Source organism: Meles meles, chromosome 11 (genome assembly GCF_922984935.1).
Source record: "Meles meles chromosome 11, mMelMel3.1 paternal haplotype, whole genome shotgun sequence".
In the NCBI taxonomy this organism is placed as follows: Eukaryota; Metazoa; Chordata; class Mammalia; order Carnivora; family Mustelidae; genus Meles; species Meles meles.
In genome coordinates, this window is record NC_060076.1 from 65404873 (window position 1) to 65425729 (window position 20857).

Below are 20857 nucleotides of genomic sequence, written 5' to 3' on the forward strand. Positions count from 1 at the left end.
GGGAGCAGAATCCTAGGTCACTCTATGCACAGGGATCAAGGGTCATTTGTGGTTAGCAAGGACTCAGCTCCGTCATCTGTTTGAGTGTTTGTGGTTACAAGACATTTCAGTTGAGGAGTTTGCAAGGAAATAAATACGGCAATTGTGCGAGTTGAACTGCAGACAAATTGTTTAAATTACCATTTGGGGAACAGATGCCAGCTGGCGTTGTTGTTTTTTTTTTTTTTTAACTATTTTGAAGGCTGTACTTGATTTTGCTACAATCTGAGTGTAAATAAGTATTATATTAGCACTATTTAGCACCACTAGTAGGTATTGCAGGTGACTGCTTCACCGTGGATTTTTAGGCAACTTTTTTGGGGGGTGAGGCAAGGGAGGAAGGGTGGAGCCTCTGAGCATTACTGCTCCTTACCATTCTTGCTAAATATCACAGCAGCCTGACTGCATTTATGCAACACAGGTTCATCTCACTCATCTTGGAGAAACCTCTCATTGCTTCTGTTATAATGGTAATTTGTCTAATTGTAAAAATAACTACAAAAGTAGTGATCCCTAAGAATAGTCGAATCAATTTATGGTTTGTTTTGTTGTTTGTGTTCTACAGAAGTAAACGTTAATTTTGCAACTATTTTTGACAGCATTCTTTAGCTTTTACTTTAAAAAATACAGTTTCCTATTGAAACGATTTTTTAGGATGGCTTGAAAATCTACTGAAACATAGCACAAGTAATCTGCCTATCCAATGCATGCTGCTATTTGCTGAAATTTCTTAGCCCAGGGGAACCAAAGTTTTGTAATGAGAGGTTCCTCTAGAAACCTAGCCATATTGCTGTGAAAAATTACTTATTGCTATTGAAGTTTATGGTTTAAACAATTTCTCCTTTAAAAATGTTGGTTATTTATTGTTACCCACCAAAATAGCAGAACACTTTGAAATTACCCATTGGCACCCTTACCATGCATGAAAAAAAATAAAATTTGACTTCATCTGAAAATAGTTGCATCATGATATGTGAAACTTTTTTTAATAACCTGAAGGAAGGAACATTGCAATTTTTCCATTTCAGATCGCCTTTGTTTTGCCATTCTCTACAGCAGACCAAAGAGTTCATCAAATGTACATTATTTCAGCATAGATAATGAACTTGAATATGAGAAGTAAGTACTGATTTTTTAAACGATTGTTAGTAACTTTTTTTTATTTTGAAGAATCTAAAGGTATGTTTGTAAATAGAATAGCCTCGGAAAATTACAAATCTGTTGATTGATAATTGCCAAGTATTTTTTTCTTGGTAGTATAACCCTTGGTAATAAAGTAGACCCTTAGGGCAAATATCAAAATGAAGGAACATTCCTAAATTTAACAAGTTATATTTGAAATCTAGCAGCTTAAAGTACACATGAGATACAAACTAGTATAGTTATAAGTAAAATGTGGAAAAATGTGTGGAAAAACAGCTTTTTTATTCAGATATTATTGAGGCTGGATTTAAGCCCTTGTTATATTTTTCAGTAGGCATTCCTTACCAGAATACCACTAGTTTACCACTAGTACGGCAGTATCATTAACATTGTTAACCGATAAAAATTTGGTGTATGCGTTCTTGTCGTAGTTGGATATTGTAGTTCCAAAAAGGCATTTATAAAATTTAGAGGATCTGGAATGTATATGTATGTTTTTGTTTTTCATTTTTAAAGCTTCTACGCAGATTTTGGACCACTCAATTTGGCAATGGTTTACAGATACTGTTGCAAGATAAATAAGAAATTAAAGGTAAAATCTTTTTTACTTAAAATTTAACTTAGGTAATTATTATTAGCCTAATTCTGGGGAGGGAAAAGAAAGGAAAACACACCTCTCTTTTTTATTGTTAAAAAAAAAAGGTTATTTTTCACTGCAGTGTTGTTTGGGACATACGTGTGATTTTTGTTTTATATAATCATAGTGTGTATATGTTTCTTGTTCAGAGTTTTGACTGAATGGTTTAAGACTGATTGAGTCATTTTGTTCTGGTTTGGATTGGTGATGCTCAGATGCTTGAAAAGCCAAAGTAGAAATTGGTTAATAAAGTGAGACCTCTTGCTGTCTGATCTAATGGAAATGAAACCTAACAGGAGAAATTTCCCTTGCTTTGGTTATTGTTCTTTCTGCCTTTACTTTGACAGAGTGCTTTATTACTTTATAAAGAATATTGGCTCATCTTACTTCCATTCTATCTTTAATCTCCCGTGATACTTGTACTCCTTGTGACTCTTCACCCCCATCTTTATATATACCATTAAGGAGTAAGGAAAGCAGGGGCAAACAGCCTCTCTTTAAGACTGTGTATGAGAGTTACAAAAGTGTATTTCTGTTACTTTGAACTCAGACCCCATTCCTTTATTTAAAAAACTTGTAAGTTATGGTCACATCAATAAAAATGTTTATGTATGGCTTAGCAAGTCCAAATTAGTCACTGTAAATTCTCAAGTTAGAAAATACTGGATTTAAGGGTAGGTATTTCTTAAAAAACAGCTTTATCCAATTGATTACTTACCATCCTAATACACAGAAAGAAATAAAATTTATTTCCTTTTTTTTTTTAAGATTTTATTAATTTATTTGACAGAAAGACAGTGAGGGAGGGAACACAAGCAAGGGGAAGTGGGAGAGGGAGAAGCAGGCTTCCCGCTGACCAGGGAGCCCCATGTGGGACTTGATCCCAGGACTCTGGGATCATGACCTGAGCTGCAGGCAGATGCTTAATGACTGAGCCACCCAGGCGCCTGAAATTTATTTTCAGTTAAAAATTAAATTGTATTGCAAATTTATGAGTGAGTAAGGCAGATTTTTTTCTTTCCCCTTGAGCCTCAAACCTAAAATTCCCCATTGTAAATGTTGGAAGCACCTGTCAAAGGAGTTACTCATTTGCAAAATGGAAGTTGTAGCATTGCCTTTTCTTTTTTGTATTATATGTGTTTGCCCTACAGATTTATGTAGAGATGGAGACTCTTCTCTCTGGACTTTATTTTTCTCTCGAATAGGAATATAAATGTTTTTCTTCTCTCTGGACTTTATTTTTCTCTTGAATAGGAATATAAATGTTTATGGTCTTGTATATTTATGGCCACACCCTCCTTCTTTTTTCCAGTTGCTAATGGCTGGTCTTTTGTTCATACAGGGCTGGGAAGCTAAAAATAATTTCCTCCCTGAGGCCACCCCCCTTGTGTTTCTTTGCTTTAATTTTGAAAGACTTTTTTTTCCTTTCCTGTACTCCACCTTTTATCCTTTGACTCAACCAAGAATATATTGGCATATCGGTCCTTTTTTTTTCTTTTTTCTTCTTTTAATTTTTTATGATTTACCAGAACAACTTCTTTCAGGGTGTTGACCACCCAACCTGATGGAAACATTACTGCCTATTCAATTAGTGACAAAAGTGTGTGGAGAGTTTGAATTAAAGTGTCTTGTGCTTGTGTTCCTCTATGGCTGGTTGGGTTTTGGTTTTGTTTTTTTTAAAATCAACTTGGATCTCTTACTCTTTGTAAACAACTAAAGGAAAATAATGTACACATTCATCATTGACTCACAGAAATCAAGAAATGTGTGCTTTTTGAATTGAATATATCCTTTCCCTTATGCTTACCTGAATCTGTTTCTGCACACGTTAGTGAAATACAGGTGAGGAGGTGCTAACTATAATCATGTGCTTTTTTGGGTTTTAAAATTCCATACCCTTTCTATTTAACTTTTTATTGAAGTGTGATGTATGTACAGAAATAGATAAAGATCTTGAGTGCACAGTTCAATGAATTTTCACAAACTGAATATATGTAGGTAATCATCTTGGTTATCAAATCAAGAACAACATTAACACCACCAAGTAAGGGCCCAGTTTTGCTCTGTTATCTCTGCTCTACCCTCCCCCTGGCCTCTTACCCCACTCATCATCTTGATTTCTAACACAATGAATTATTTCTGCCTGCTTTAATATACCCTTTTAATTATAATGGTTTTGGGAATTGATTTAGAGCCAAAAATAGGAGAAGGAAAGCAAAGTCTCCCACTGCCCTTTCCAGCGTCTTGTGTATTTTTTCAGAGCTTATACTCCAAGCCCCTTCCCCACTCCTTAACTGTACTTTCATTCTAATCCAAAAACATGTCTTTTATGGGAAGGTACATGGTATTTTGGGGTATCAAAGTTAATCATTTTAAAGATCTTGCTAAGGTGAATGCTTATACATTGTAAGGTTTGAAATTTGTCTTCATCAAAAAATGAAGTTATAGAAAACTTGAAATTAAAGAGAAAATACTAACACCTGTTTATCTTTATGTAGTCCATCACAATGATGAGGAAGAAAATTATTCATTTTACTGGCTCTGATCAGAGAAAACAAGCGAATGCTGCTTTCCTTATTGGATGTTATATGGTAAGTATTAAATGATTTCCCAACATATTAGTGAAAATGCATACCACAGTGGTACTTTAAATTGCAGTTGGAATTTGGAAATTACTTTTTCTAAGATAATATCTTTTTTTTTTTTTTAAAGATTTATTTATTTGACAGATAGAGATTACAAGTAGGCAGAGAGGCAGGCAGAGAGAGAGGAGGAAGCAGGCTCCCAGCCAAGCAGAGAGCCCGATGCGGGGCTCGATCCCAGCACCCCGGGATCATGACCCGAGCTGAAGGCAGAGGCTTTAACCTGCTGAGCCACCCAGGCGCCCTGATAATATCTTGATTTCTTTCCAGAAAGAACATGTTTTGCTTTTAAAGATTTGATCAACAGGGAAGACTGTGCATATTTGGGGGGACAGGGTATATGGAAGATTTCTACACCTCTTACTTAGCTTTGCTATTCTGAACCTAAAACTGCTCTTTTTTTTTTTTTTAATGTTTTATTTATTTATTTGACAGAGAGAGAGGTCACAAGTAGGCAGAGAGGCAGGCAGAGAGAGAGGGAGAAACAGGCTCCCCACTGAGCAGAGAGCCGGATGTGGGGCTCGATCCCAGGACCCTGAGATCATGACCTGAGCCGAAGGCAGAGGCCTAAACCACTGAGCCACCCAGGCGCCCCCTAAAACTGCTCTTTAAATAGCCCATTTTTTAAAAAAATTGACCAACAGTATGTGTTATGGCACTTAAGGTTAGAAGATAATGCCCCCAAAACTGTGTTTTTATAAACCCATGATCCATTTAGTGAAGTTGTGAAAGTGGAGTCAGGGCCAGTAATTGATATTTTTTCTAGAAAAATATCAAAGTGCATCACATGAGGTAAGAGTGCTTTATAATTTGAATATAGGCCATTTTTTCCTAACTAAGGTGTGACTCTTAGGTCTGTTCTCATGGATTCTTTCCATTCTCATGAAAACATCTAGCATGAGGATATAGTTAGCATTGTAGGACAAGTTTTACATACTATATAGGTTACATAAGACACTCAGAGGTCTTTTTTTTTTTTTTTTTTTTTTTTTAAGATTTTATTATTTATTTGTCAGAGACAGCGTGTATAAGCAGGGCGAGCGGCAGGCAGAGGGAGAAGCAGACTTCCTGCCGAGCAAGGAGCTCAAAGTGGGACTTCATCCCAGGACCCTGGGATCATGATCTGAGCCGAAGGCAGTTGCTTAGCTGAGCCACCCAGGCATCCTGAGGTTTATTTGAATCATTGGAAAATATAGTTGGAATAGCCAATATTTACACAAGAGTTATAAATTTCATTTATTTATAAGGATCATGGAAGATTTTGTTTTTAGAGTCACATTTTATCAATGCCTAGTACATTCATCTGCAGGGGTACCTTAGCAACAGTTTTTCCGGAGTAGGTTGAGGGCTCCTCCAGAATAGTGCCCCTTATCTTTTTGTTTATTGGTGTGGAAGCTAGCTATCCTATTCACTGGAGAAGAATAGTGAGTGGATGTGTCTTCTACTGCCATCCACAATAAGAGGATTGTTTCTGAAGTTCTTTAGATAAGTTTTTTCTTCCCCCAACTTGCTACTTGCCTCTGTCGTGCCTTCCTCCTTTTGAAAATTATTTTCTGGTATATAGTTTAATAATTTGGAATATACAGTGATTAAACCAGAAGTTGGTGGTACTGGCTGAAATTGCACCTAAACTTTTCATAATTTCCTTTTCTATGTTTAAGCTAAATCATTAGGAAATGTGATTAAGGCCTTTTTTGCTTTTGTTTTCATCTGTGTTCACAGAAGAAAAGTTTCTGGAATAGCACTAGGTTTTCTTACCATCTCTGAATGTGTGAAAACACTAGTTGTAGATTAGGGCTACTAAAATTTGACTTTTTAAACTTACCCAGATGTGTTGCTTTTGGTATTTTTTCCCCCTCATCTCTCGTGGTGTTCATTGTGCTTAGCAGCAAAAATTCTCAGGGGGAAAAAAAAAGCCTATGCAGAATAGCCTATACAAGTTAAGAAAAAGAGTACGGAGAGGTGGCTTTTTTAACTGGGGCATTTGGTGCCATTACTTAGCCCACTTAGCCCCATTACTTAGCCATTACCTGGGTGAGAAGCCCCGTGGATTAGAATAAATCACTTCAGCTTTATAGAAAAAGGGATGCAGCCAGAATTCTTGGGGTTTATAAAATATTAAAGGGGACCCTGGAGATATGGTCCTTAGTGTGACAGTAAAAGTCTTTACATTATCAAGGGGGAAATGGCTGAAGGCATTCCATTTAAGAGAATGTGCTCCTGAATAGAACACAAAGAGCTCTGCTCGGCTGATCTTGTGTCAGTCATTTATTTGTTTCTGGTCAGATGAGATATCCCCAAGATGGTGGAGGCAGGGAGCGGGTCTTGGGGAGCCAGACATGGTGACTTCAGTGTCAAGAACCCCTAGAGAGGGTGGTTGTGAGTGTGGTGGGAACTAAGGGTTTTGTTAAAAACAAAGTACTTGATAATTTTATAAATAAGGATCTTATTGCTGTTGTTTTTTATGGCCAGTGATAAAACAGTGACTCCTTGGCACATTTACTGAAAATTTGTTGTCATATTTGCTCTAAGTTTGGTGTTGGCCTTTTGACTTTGTTTATGGTTGCGTTTTGGCAGGTTGAAGTTTATTTTTCTATATTTAATATATTTAGGGTTAGAAGTCCTTTCAGGATTTTATGGTCTCAGATTAGCACAGATTTGATTGGTTAGTAAAGTGCCAGATAAGCAATTTGGACATTCAGTTGAGTTCATTCCTCTGCTGAGTTAGAAGCCAGCTCAGCAGGAGGATTACAGTTCTTGGCTTTAGCAAAAGTCTTTGCAGCCGTGACTGGTTGGCTAAAATAGAAGCTTGGAGTTGAAATGATGCTAGGTGAGAAAACAGGAGAAAAACTTCTAATAAAAGGAAATTAATTAATAAAGATTTTGTTCATTTATTACAGAGTGTGCAGAGCATGAGTGGGGGGTGGGAGGTGCCGAGGGAGAGGGAGAAACAGGCTCCCTGCTGATCAGGGAGCCCAACTGTGGGCTCCAGGCTCAATTCCAGGACCCTGGGATCATGACCTAAGTCAAAAGCAGACATTTAACCAACTGAGCCACCCAGACGCCCCGAGAAAAAGAAATTTATTAATAGTAGCAAAGGAGTGTTAAGATATCGATACCTCAAAATATTAAACATCAAATGTGAATTTGATGGATTTGAGGTGAGGATTTGATCTGATTGAAGTCTGTTGAATCCTCTGATTAAAGAATTTAAGAAAGAGTGAGTTTCCTAGAAATTGGTTTGCAGCCTCGATAACCTTTTCTGGAGTTGTTGAGGAATTTTGGAAATAGTAATGCTTTTTAGTGATTCATCTGGAAGATGGTGTGGTAATGTTAGAACAAAAAGTCTGGAGGAAGAACTGTTTGGAAGGAAGTATTCCGAATGGACTGACTCTATCCATCCTTTTACGCTCTGAAAGAATTGCCCTCTCCATCTTTGTGTATTCAAAAGGATCTAATATGGAGTGTAGAGGAGGCTTGAATAAAGTGTAGTCCTTCTAGTTATGTTTTTGTCTTAAAACAGAGGAGGTTTGGTTTTGAAAATAGTCAAAATACTCAGCTATTGAAACAGGATTGATATGCCCATGCTCTGTTAGTCCCATTTGTCAGATGGTCAGGTGCTACGCGTGGCAGAAATGAGATTATTGCCTTAACTATTCATTTGTCTTTGATGTGTGTATTTCCAGGTATTGCACTTTGTGTGGCCTGATAAATGGTTTCAGCAACTATCTGAAATGGTAGGAGCTTTGTTAACACACTAGGTGAAAGTAAAAATCTTTTATACACTTACTCACTGTAGAAGAGTCGAAAAATATAGAAACTACCTGAGTTTTTCTTTTTACAAAAAGATAAGTACATTACATAATTTTATAGAGTGGTAAGTTTACCCTGTTGTGATAAGTCGGTGGCAAATACTTAGGCAGATTTGGGGGGTAGTGGTATTTAACCTGTCATTTGAAGTAAGGGTGAAATTTTAAGTGGAAAAGCAAGTGCCTTTCAAAACATACTCTTGATAGTGAAGAGAGTATTTTGAAAATAAAAGCTTGAAACTTTGTTTTGTCATTTTGTTGTGAAAAATATCATGTCAAAACCCATATTTATACCCTTGAGAAATTTAGGAAACTTGCCTTAAAAAGAACCCTCTTTTGTATTTATAAAAGCAGGACATGCGCATATGTGTGTGTAAAATACCATCTGTTTTATGTTCGCCAGGACAGTTTTATCACTTTTTTTTTTCTAGTCAGTGGCCCATTCTTCCATTTTATTAATACCTGGATTACATTCATATTTCCTCCATTGATCCAAAATGTCCAAAACAGTACCTAATCCTGGACCATAAATTGTGTGTGATTGTTGTTGGTGTGGTAATGTTAGAACAAACCACCATTAACTTAAATTTATTAATATTTTAGTGAACAGAGGTTCTTTAAAGCACAATTACTCTACATAATCATTTAAGAAATAATTGTCACTTTATCTCTCTTTACTGTGTAATTTTTTTACATGTATATTTTGTAACGGAAGTGGTAATGCATTATTATATTAGTAGGTACAAACTTTAATTTCTAGTTGCAAAACAGCTTTTTGGAAGAGGGCACTGAGCTGCCTGCACTTCCAATTTATGTAGAGCATCTGGCACAAATTAAGCACTCACTGAATGTATTTTTCTTTATATTTTTTCTGCTTCGTTCCACTATTTTCATATCTTAAATCTACTCTTTATATTAAAAAACAAGAAAGATGCCATTTTATCTTGTTGGTTATCAACTTTGTTCAAATCTTATTGCCCCAGCAATTACATTTTTCTGTAGATACATAGTATTCAGCTCTTCCATAGGTAAATGGACTTTTGAGGGCTAGCCTGGGAAATTAACCACCATTTCTAACATTTTTTTGTAGTTAAAGTGTTCTCAGTGTAAAATAATTGATACAAGGAAACTCTTGGTATATAGCTTACAAATTTGCTTTCCTTTAATGTTCAATAGATTACTTTGGGAGAGCTAATTTTGCTAACATGTAGATTCCTTGTTCAGAATATCACTCTGTAGTATTTTTAAATTCTAAGCAGTTTTTATAACCTTTAGAATGGCTTCCCTTGTAAACATTTACATCGAAAATTATACTAATTAAGTTCTAGGATTTTATTAATTCAGTCTGTGAGTAGAATCCTAAATTGTGTTGAATTTGAGATTACTTCAACAGTCATGCTAAAAGCTCAGGGACTTAATTTGTTATTTAATGAAGACCTTTTGAACTTGTGGTCTACTTTTTCTTAAGGATTTAATTATTTTGGACCCAGAGTAGTCAGTGCTGGCTTAAGGTGGCTCCAGGGTGAAGGGATCAGATGAGAAGTTAAACCAAAGGGAGCAGAAAGCAGTAGGTAAAAATCTAGTTCAGCAAACAGCAGTCTAGATGGGGCACCAGAGATGGGAGAATAAAATCAGGTGTGACAGCTCAAGTCTTTGTAAACACTAATCACCCAACAGACACCTTCCTGGGCAAATAGCAACAGGCTGCTGTAAATAGCAACCAGGAGCTGGTTAGTGCGAGGTGTGCCCAGAAGGGGACGGCATGGGCCAGAGGAAGAGGCCATGTGGTGGAGGTAGCTGAAGGCATCACAACTGATCACAGCCTCACTTCCTTTCTTGCTCCCGTGAGCCTGACCACTGGTATTACAGCCGCCTGTGACACTTGCAGGGTGGTATTAATTTGGGGATAGAGTGAAGGGAAATGGCTCTCTATTGTGAGCTTTGATTGTAGATCTTTAAGCTCTCTGGAATTTTGGCTCCTGTCCTAGTTTCAGTACATGTTTTAGATAGTATGGTTTCTTGTCTATAAATAATGCCTGAGCAGTAGGCCCTCTTCTATCCAGTAACAAGCAGTGTGATTTTGGGTGACCAGTGACTATAACAGGTTGAAAAGTAGTGGCCTGCTAGCTTGAGTATTTATAAATAGTAGGTTGCTTTTGCCAACGTTTAAACATTAGGAGGTTTCATGCAAAAAAAAAAAAAAAAAAAAAAATTGAGATTTTCGCTTTGTTTTAAAAAAATATCCCTAACACCAACGTAATATAACCTTGTACACTAATACCCAGGCCCAATTTCCTCACATTTATTAGCTGTCTGGCCTTGGTAGATACATGATTGCTATGCCAAACTTGCAGTTTCCCTTTATCTAAATCAAGGATCATTCTACCAATCTACTATATATATCTATATACATATATACATAAAAAAAACTGAAAAGTTAAAACTACTGAAATTTAAGGCTATCTGATTTTTAAAAAAATGATTAGGATTTTTTAAAATGATTTTTTTTTTTACGTGATTAGGATTTTTTTTTTGTATTAGTGCAGGAGCTGTGAAAGTGATTTTACTTTATTTATTTTATCATATAAAATTGTTAATTGTATAAGTCTTATCCCTACTCACCTTTTTTATTCAGCAGTTGGATCTTTAAGCTTGTTTCTAACTTTCATTGATTCATAAACATTCTGTGTTAATCTGGTGAGTGATTTTTTTAAGAACGATCATTTAAGACTTGTCATAGGAAAGACTGTGTCATCTGGTTGAAGTGAAAATAGTTAATACTGGAAATATTGTGACATTTCTCTGTGAAAAATTTTTGAAAATGGTTTACTGGCTTATCTGGCTGCCACATTTGTTGTGGAATTTAAATACCCTTTGTTATTCTTCATTCTCAGGATGATTTGTGTAATGTTTTGGTTTTTAAAACCATACAAAGATGGTTTTAAGGCTCTCTGAGTACATAGCTTGAGCTTCAAAATGTTGTATGTAAGAAAAGAAATAAGAAGTATGTGTCTAACTGATTGGGTTTTATTATTTGAGGCCTGAATTGTCAGGATTGAAACTGAATGATCAGGCTGTAATTCTTTTCTTTCAGTCCACTGATTTCCTTCACCACTGATCAAGCCCCTCCCAGGTTTTGAAATACAGATCAGTAGTCCAAGGTTAGCAGTTGTCACAGGGACTGGGGCAGGCAGATGATAATTTTTAAAAATGGGAGTGTGGAAGTCCTAGAAATGGCTATGGTATTGTTCAGCAAAAAAAGATCTTTGCACTAGGACTTCAAAAAACTCTACTGACTTCTCAAGTATTTTTTCCTCATATTTTATTCATCCTGTGAGATCGGCCTTTGCTTCTTCAGAGAGATTACCTACCTCAGAGAAAGAGACAGAGAAAGAGAGACTACGGGCTTTCTAAGCCTTGGGGCCTGTTTACATTTACATCTCTGCACTTGTCATCTATTTGCTTATTTATCTACTTTTAGCAAACTGAAGTGATCATTTCCTTATTCACTGTTTATTTTGCTACCCTGTTACCTTTTTTTTTGCCTGACAAATTTGCCTGACACATTACCCCACTGGGCTGCAATCATTTGAAGGCTTGCCTGGGGCTGGAGAGTACACTGCTAAAACATGGTCTATTCACACCCCTGGCCGGTTAATGGTGGTTATTGGCATGAGGCTTCTGTTCCTTGCCACGTGGGTTGCCCAACTGCCCTCACTGAATGAGGTATCTAGAGTGAGGGATCCATGGCAGAAGCCACAGTGTCATTTATAAGTTAGCCTCAGAAGTCATACTGTGCCATTTATGCATTGTTTACACATGGGTGCCCTAATCCTTGTGGGAGGGGGCTGCCTGGGAGGGTAGAAATACCAAGAGATGAGCATCATGAAGGCTGTTTCAGAAGCTGGCTGCCACAGCTGTTTAATATCTCTCTTGTTTCTCATTTGTTGCTTCCTATTTTGGAGAGCAGTGTGGAATTAGAATGACCATTCTATATTTGTTCATAGCTTCTCATGAAAATATACCAAAGGGATTTAAGAAGGACCTAGCTTCGAAACTGCCAGGAACACAGTGACAGATTATAACATTGCATTGATTTAGAGTTTACTAATTTGGGGATTTGTGTTAATGTAGGAGTCATTTATAGGGTTTTTCTTAAATTTAAAATAATTTCATATGGCAAGGCCTTTTGACTAGGGAAGATGGATTGGTGTACAGTGAAAAATGATAGAGGGGCGCCTGGGTGGCTCAGTGGGTTAAAGCCTCTGCCTTTCGCTCAGGTCATGATCCCAGGGTCCTGGGATCGAGCCCCGCATCGGGCTCTCTGCTTGGCAGGGAGCCTGCTTCCTCCTCTCTCTCTCTCTCTCTCTCTGCCTGCCTCTCTGCCTACTTGTGATCTCTGTCTGTCAAATGTATAAATAAAATCTTAAAAAAAAAAAAAGAAAGAAAAAAATGATAGATTAGTAGCAAATATTCCATTGATAGTTACGTGTCTTAGTCCTTGTCAGTAGCAGTAATGAACTGCCAGAGACTGGGAGGCTTATAAACACACAGAGATTTATTTCCCACAGTTATGGAGGTTGGGAGTTCTGAGATCAGGGTACATCAGCATGGTCTGGTGAGGCCTCTTACATGGTATAAGGGGCTAAGGATCTCTCTGGAGCCTCTTTTATAAGACACTGATGCCATTCATGATTGTTCCACCCTTATGACTAACCGTCTCCCAGAGGCCCCATCTACTAATACCATCACCTTTTGGGGGTTAGGATTTCAGCATAGGAATTTGCAAGGTGGGGCACACAAGCATTCAGACTGTAGCACTATAAAATAGATTTATTCTGAGTCTATAAATTTCCTTCAGCTTATCTCATTATACCCATTTCATCTATGTATGTACATTATATACAAACATTCCCCAGCTGGATTTAAAAATAACTTTTTTAAAGTTCATTACTAGGGATTTAGGTTTTATTCCCCCAAAGGAGAAAATGTTATAGTACTCTTGTGTTCTTTAAATTGAACATGTGTTCCAAAGCATACATCCAACTTGCAAAATTAGTTAATATATTAGACTATTTTTGTTTTGAAGGTTAGAAGGAAATAATACCTAATTGCAGGTTTAGTAATTGAAGAAACTAAAGAACTGCAATCTTGAGTAACAAGAATTATCTTGGCACTCGCGGGCGCATGCGCGCGGACGGCCGGGCGGCGGCAGCATCTCACGGAGGCGGTGGCTTCACTTTCCAGGACTCAGGGGCGGCCACAGTAGCAGCCGCGGGCAACAGCCTGGGGAGCCAGAGCTGGAACGGCCGCAGGCAGTGGCGGAGGCGCCGAGGGATCTAAAATGTCCACTGAGGCACAAAGAGTTGATGACAGCCCAACCACTAGTGGAGGAAGTTCTGATGGAGACCAACGTGAAAGTGTTCAGCAAGAACCAGAAAGAGTATAAGTTCAGCCCAAGAAAAAGGAGGGAAAATATCCAGCAAAACAGCTGCTAAATTGTCAACTAGTGCTAAAAGAATTCAGAGGGAACTTGCAGAGATTACACTGGACCCTCCTCCCAACTGTAGGAGGAGGAATACCCAACAGAAGAAAAATACAGAGGATGGGCCTTCTGCAACAGAGCTAATGGCTATCGACATAGACAATATGTCAGAAAAGGAATTCAGACTAACAATTATCCAGGCAATAGCTAGGTTGGAGAAAGCCATGGATGACCAAACCGAATTGATTAGGGCAGAACTGAAAGCCACCAGGGATGATGTTCACAATGTTAGGGCAGAACTGAAAGCCACCAGGGATGATATTCAAAATGCTCTCAATGAGTTCCAATCTAATCTAAATTCTCTAAAAGCTAGGGTAACTGAGACAGAAGATAGAATTAGTGATCTGGAGGACAAACAGATAGAGAGAAAGGATCAGGAGGAAGCCTGGAACAAACAGCTCAGAAGCCACGAAAACAGAATCAGGGAAGTAAATGATGCCATGAAACGTTCCAATGTCAGAATTATTGGAATCCCTGAAGGGGAGGAAAAAGAAAGAAGTCTAGAAGATATAGTGGAAGAAGTTGTCTATGAAAATTTTCCCAATCTCACGAATGGAAACAACGTTCATGTACTAGAGGCAGAGAGATTTCCCCCCAAGATTTTAGATTCTCGAAAGTCCTCACGACACCTTATAGTTAAAATGAGGAATTATATTTCAAGACAGACCGTCTTAAAAGCAGCTAGGACAAAGAAGCTCCTTACATACAGAGGAAAACCCATTAGAATAACGTCAGACCTTTCCACAGAGACCTGGCAAGCCAGGAAGGGCTGGCAAAATATATTCAGAGTACTAAATGAGAAGAACATGCAACCAAGAATACTCTATCCAGCAAGACTGACATTTAAAATGGATGGAGAGATAAAGAGTTTCCAAGACCGGCAAGGCTTAAAAGACTATGCAACCACTAAGCCGACACTGCAGGAAATATTAAGGGGGGTCCTATAAAAGAGAAAAAATCCTAAGAATATCATTGAACAGAAATATAGAAACAATCTACAGACAGAAAGACTTCAAAGGCAACACGAAGTCAATAAAAACCTATCTCAATAATCACCCTCAATGTGAATGGCCTGAATGCGCCCATAAAACGACACAGGGTTGCAGATTGGATAAAACGACAGGACCCATCCATATGTTGTCTACAAGAGACCCATTTTGAACCTAAGGATACACCCAGACTGAAAGTGAAGGGATGGAGAAGCATCTTTCATGCCAATGGGCCTCAAAAGAAGGCCGGGGTAGCGATTCTCATATCAGATAAATTAGATTTTAAACTAAAGACTGTAGTCAGAGATACAGAAGGACACTACATAATTCTTAAAGGGACGATCCGCCAAGATGATCTAACAATTGTGAATATCTATGCCCCCAATATGGAAGCACCCAATTACATAAGAAAACTATTAATCAAGATAAAGAGTCATATTGATATGAATACAATAATAGTAGGAGATCTTAATACGCCTCTCTCAGAAATAGACAGATCATCGAAGCAGAAAATTAATAAAGAAATAAGAGCATTGAATGAAACTTTGGACTAGATGGACCTCATAGACATATACAGAACATTCCACCCTAAAACAACAGAATACTCATTCTTCTCAAGTGCACATGGAACCTTCTCCAGAATAGACCACATACTGGGTCACAAAGCAGGACTCAACCGATACCAAAAGACTGACATTATTCCCTGCCTATTCTCAGATCACAATGCTTTGAAACTGGAACTCAATCACAAGGAAAAGTTCAGAAGGAACTCAAACACCTGGAAGCTAATGACCACCTTGCTTAAGAATGCTTGGATCAACCAGGAGATCAAAGATGAACTTAAACAATTCATGGAAACCAATGAGAATGAAGACACTTCGGTCCAAAACCTATGGGATACAGCAAAGGCAGTTCTAAGGGGGAAATACATAGCCGTCCAAGCCTCCCTCAAAAAAATGGAAAAATCCAGAATACACCAGCTGTCTCTACACCTTAAAGAACTGGAGAATCTGGGCGCCTGGGTGGCTCAGTGGGTTAATGCCTCTGCCTTTGGCTCAGGTCATGATCTCAGGGTCCTGGGATCGAGTCCCGCATCAGGCTTTCTGCTCAGCCAGGAGCCTGCTTCCTCCTTTCTCTCTCTGCCTGCCTCTCTGCCTACTTTTGATTTCTCTGTCAAATAAATAAATAAATAAATCTAAAAAAAAAACCCAAAAACTGGAGAATCAACAACAAATCAAACCAACTCCCCATGCAAGAAGGGAAATAATCAAGATTAGAGCAGAGATCACTGAGGTAGAAACGAGACATACAGTAGAATGTATCAATGAAACTAGAAGCTGGTTTTTTGAAAGAATCAATAAGATCGATAAACCACTGGCCACACTAATCCAAAAGAAAAGAGAGAAAGCCCAAATTAATAAAATGATGAATGAAAAGGGAGAGATCACAACGAACACCAAGGAAATAGAAACAATCATCAGAAATTATTACCAACAGTTATATGCCAATAAGCTAAGCAACCTAGATGAAATGGATGCATTCCTGGAAAGCTACAAACTCCCAAAATTGAACCAGGAAGAAATTGACAACCTGAATAGACCGATATCTAGTAATGAGATTGAAGCAGTGATCAAAAACCTCCCAAAAAACAAGAGCCCAGGACCTGACGGATTCCCTGGGGAATTCTACCAAACTTTCAAAGAAGAAATAACACCAATTCTCCTGAAGCTGTTCCAAAAAATTGAAGCAGAAGGAAAACTTCCAGACTCTTTTTATGAAGCCAGCATTACCCTGATCCCCAAACCAGGCAAAGACCCTACCAAAAAGGAGAATTTCAGACCAATATCACTGATGAATATGGATGCCAAGATTCTCAACAAGATCCTAGCAAACAGGATCCAGCAGCACATTAAAAAGATTATCCACCATGACCAGGTGGGATTCATCCCTGGCTTGCAAGGTTGGTTCAACATTCGCAAATCAATCAGTGTGATAGAACACATCAATAAGAGGAGAGAAGAACCACACGGTCCTCTCAATTGATGCAGAAAAAGCATTTGACAAAATCCAGCATCCGTTCCTGATGAAAACGCTTCCAAGTATAGGGATGGAGGGAACATTCCTCAACTTCATAAAATCTATCTATGAAAGACCCACAGCAAATATCATCCTCAATGGGAAAAAGCTTGCAGCCTTCCCGTTGAGATCAGGAACACGACAAGGATGCCCACTCTCACCACTCTTGTTCAACATAGTATTAGAAGTTCTAGCAACGGCAATCAGACAACAAAGAGAAATAAAAGGTATCCAAATTGGCAAGGAAGAAGTCAAACTCTCTCTCTTCGCAGATGACATGATTCTTTATATGGAAAACCCCAAAGATTCCACCCCCAAACTACTAGAACTCATACAGCAATTCAGTAACGTGGCAGGATACAAAGTCAATGTACAGAAATCAGTGGCTTTCTTATACACTAACAATGAAAATACAGAAAGGGAAATTAGAGAATCGATTCCATTTACTATAGCACCAAGAACCATAAGATACCTGGGCATAAACCTAACCAAAGAAGTAAAGGACCTGTACTCGAGGAACTACAGAACACTCATGAAAGAAATTGAAGAAGACACAAAAAGATGGAAGACTGTTCCATGCTCTTGGATTGGAAGAATAAACATTGTTAAAACGTCTATACTTTTAATGCCATTCCGATCAAAATTCCACCGGTATTTTTCAAAGAGCTGGAGCAAATAATCCTAAAATTTGTATGGAATCAGAAGAGACCCCGAATTGCTAAGGAAATGTTGAAAAACAAAAACAAAACTGGCGGCATCACGTTACCCGATTTCAAGCTTTACTACAAAGCTGTGATCACCAAGACAGCGTGGTACTGGCAAAAAAACAGACACATTGACCAGTGGAACAGAGTGGAGATCCCAGATATGGGCCCTCAACTCTATGGTGAAATAATCTTCGACAAAACGGGAAAAAATATTCAATGGAAAAAAGACAGTCTCTTCAATAAATGGTGCTGGGAAAACTGGACAGCGATATGTAGAAGAATGAACCTCGACCATTCTCTTACACCGTACACAAAGATAAACTCGAAATGGATAAAAGACCTCAACGTGAGACAGGAATCCATCAGAATCCTAGAGGAGAACATAGGCAGTAACCTCTTCGATATCAGCCACAGCAACTTCTTTCAAGATATGTCTCCAAAGGCCAAGGAAACAAAAGCAAAAATGAACTTTTGGGACTTCATCAAGATCAAAAGCTTCTGCACAGCAAAGGAAACAGTCAACAAAACAAAAAGGCAACCCACGAAATGGGAGAAGATATTTGCAAATGACAGTACAGACAAAAGGTTGATATCCAGGATCTATAAAGAACTTCTCAAACTCAACACACACAAAACAGATAATCATATCAAAAAATGGCTAGAAGATATGAACAGACACTTCTCCAATGAAGACATACAAATGGCTATCAGACACATGAAAAAATGTTCATCATCACTAGTCATCAGGGAGCTTCAAATTAAAACCACATTGAGATACCACCTGACACCTGTTGGAATGGCCAAAATTAGCAAGACAGGAAACAACGTGTGTTGGAGAGGATGTGGAGCAAGGGAAACCCTCTTACACTGTTGGTGGGAATGCAAGTTAGTGCAGCCACTTTGGAGAACAGTGTGGAGATTCCTCAAGAAATTAAGAATAAGAGCTTCCCTATGACCCTGCAATTGCACTGCTGGGTATTTACCCCAAAGATACAGATGTAGTGAAAAGAAGAGCCATCTGTACCCCCAATGTTTATTGCAGCAATGGCCACGGTCGCCAAACTGTGGAAAGAACCAAGATGCCCTTCAACGGATGAATGGATAAGGAAGATGTGGTCCACATACAAAATGGAGTATTATGCCTCCATCAGAAAGGATGAATACCCAACTTTTGTAGCAACATGGACGGGACTGGAAGAGATTATGCTGAGCGAAATAAGTCAAGCAGAGAGAGTCAAGTATCATATGGTCTCACTTATTTGTGGAGCATAACAAATAACACGGAGGACATGGGGAGATGGAGAGGAGAGGGAGTTGAGGGAAACTGGAAGGGGAGATGAACCATGAGAGACTATGGAGTCTGAAAAACAACCAGAGGGTTTTGAAGGGGCGGGGTGGTGGGAGGTTGAGGAACCAGGTGGTGGTAATAGGGAGGGCACATACTGCATGGACCACTGGGTGTGATGCCAAAACAATGAACACTGTTATGCTGTAAATAAACAAATAAAAAAAATAAAATTTAAAAAAAGAATTTAAAAAAAAGAATTATCTTTAACCTGGTACTTAAGGAAAAATTTATATAATTTGAGAGAAGGTCTTACTAGAAATTTAGGGAGAATCTGAAAGAGGTCTCTGGACCTCTACTAGTCTGTCTACTAGTAAGTCCTAAAATAGAATGGAGAAAAGAAAAGACTTTACTGGTGTTACACAGTAAACCTTAGAAGAGAAAGCAAACATGTTGGAGAGTATAAGAGAATGAGGAAATTTGGAAAGGGGGGGAGGGTTGGATTTTCAAATTTTTTTCCTAAAAGAATTATCATGCTGTTCTTCCAAATAAAAAGTAATAAAATAGAAAGTCATGTGATAAGTTGATGCTTAAAAGAGGAATTAATGTATAGCAAAAATGATGACATTATAATAGATTATCTTATGGTTAGTGATAAATTGCAATCTTTTTTTTTTTCTAAAGATTTTATTTATTTATTTGACAGAGAGAGAGATCACAAGTAGACAGAGAGGCAGGCAGAGAGAGAGGAGGAAGCAGGCTCCCTGGGGAGCAGAGAGCCTGATGTGGGCCTCGATCCCAGGACCCCGAGATCATGACCTGAGCCGAAGGCAGCGGCTTAATCCACTGAGCCACCCAGGCGCCCCGATAAATTGCAATCTTATATGAGTCACCAATAACTGTACTTGAAAATTTGTACTAGGTACAAGGTAACAAAGCATTTTCTTATTCTTGTAATCAATTATTTTTTCTTAAACCTTTTTTCATGGATTTGTATGCTGCCATAGATAAACGTTAGAAGATTCTGTATAGTTAATTAAAATTTTGTATTTTTTTTTCTTTTTTAGAGTCAATAGGATTAAACCATATTGAGAAACAGCCTAGACATTGGGAAAAAGCTCTCCATTATGATTCTTTAAACAGAAAATTGGGGGCGCCTATGTGGCTCAGTGGGTTAAAGCCTCTGCCTTCGGCTCAGGTCATGATCCCAGGATCCTGGGATCGAGCCCCACATCGGGCTCTCTGCTCCGCGGGGAGCCTGCTTCCTCCTCTCTCTCTGCCTGCCTCTCTGCCTAGTTGTGATTTCTCTCTGTCAAATAAATAAAATATTAAAAAAAAATTTTTAAACAGAAAATTGGTAAAATGCTCTCTGGAAGCTGAATCAACTGTTAATGACCAGTTTTGAGACATGTCCTCAAAGTTTCAAAGATTCTTGTTGGATCTGTGATTTTATAATTTCTCTTAATCCAAAGATTTTTTAAAACTTAAGAATTTAAGTTCAGTGAATTAAAGATTGAATCAGAGTCCATATATAGTATATGTACCAGGAATTTAAAATGAAACCTAAGACATGGGTCCTCACTTCAAAGAGTTCACAGTTAGGTTGAGGAAACAGCTCGTATGTGTAACTAATGGGGATAAAAAGTTTATAATTTAGTATATATATAATTTAGTGTTGTTGCTTTTTTTAAGATTTATTTATTTATTTTAGAGAGTATGCATGAGAGGAACACAAGGAGGGAATCTCAAGCAAACTCCCCAATGAGTGTGGAGCTAAACACGGAGCTCAGTCTCACAACCCTAAGATCATGACCTGGATTGAAATCACGAGTCAGACGCTTAAGCAACTGAGCCACCCAGGCACCCCTTTAGTGATTTCTTTTTAGTGGTCAAAAAATTTTTTTTAATAAATTTATTTATTTTTTTTCAGCGTAACAGTATTCATTGTTTTTGCACAACACCCAGTGCTCCATGCAATACGTGCC

General features: G+C 38.1%; 2 protein-coding genes across 14 annotated transcripts in view; both read left to right on the forward strand.

Moving 5' to 3' along the window:
• The window catches only part of CDC14B (cell division cycle 14B), a 104100-nt gene that overhangs the window by 46652 nt on the left and 36591 nt on the right, over nt 1-20857 (forward strand). For all 13 annotated transcript variants that reach the window (XM_046022545.1, XM_046022543.1, XM_046022547.1 and 10 more), the window contains exons 2-4: nt 1068-1158; nt 1699-1774; nt 4318-4410. In XM_046022545.1, the coding sequence (XP_045878501.1) occupies nt 1068-1158; nt 1699-1774; nt 4318-4410 (260 nt within the window). The remainder of the gene's footprint in view (nt 1-1067; nt 1159-1698; nt 1775-4317; nt 4411-20857) is intronic.
• On the forward strand, nt 13473-19890 carry LOC123953060 (ubiquitin-conjugating enzyme E2 E2-like). Its single transcript, XM_046022971.1, is given in 3 exon segments — nt 13473-13744; nt 13747-13836; nt 19880-19890. Coding segments are annotated over 3 exon segments (231 nt in total). The 5' UTR covers nt 13473-13614.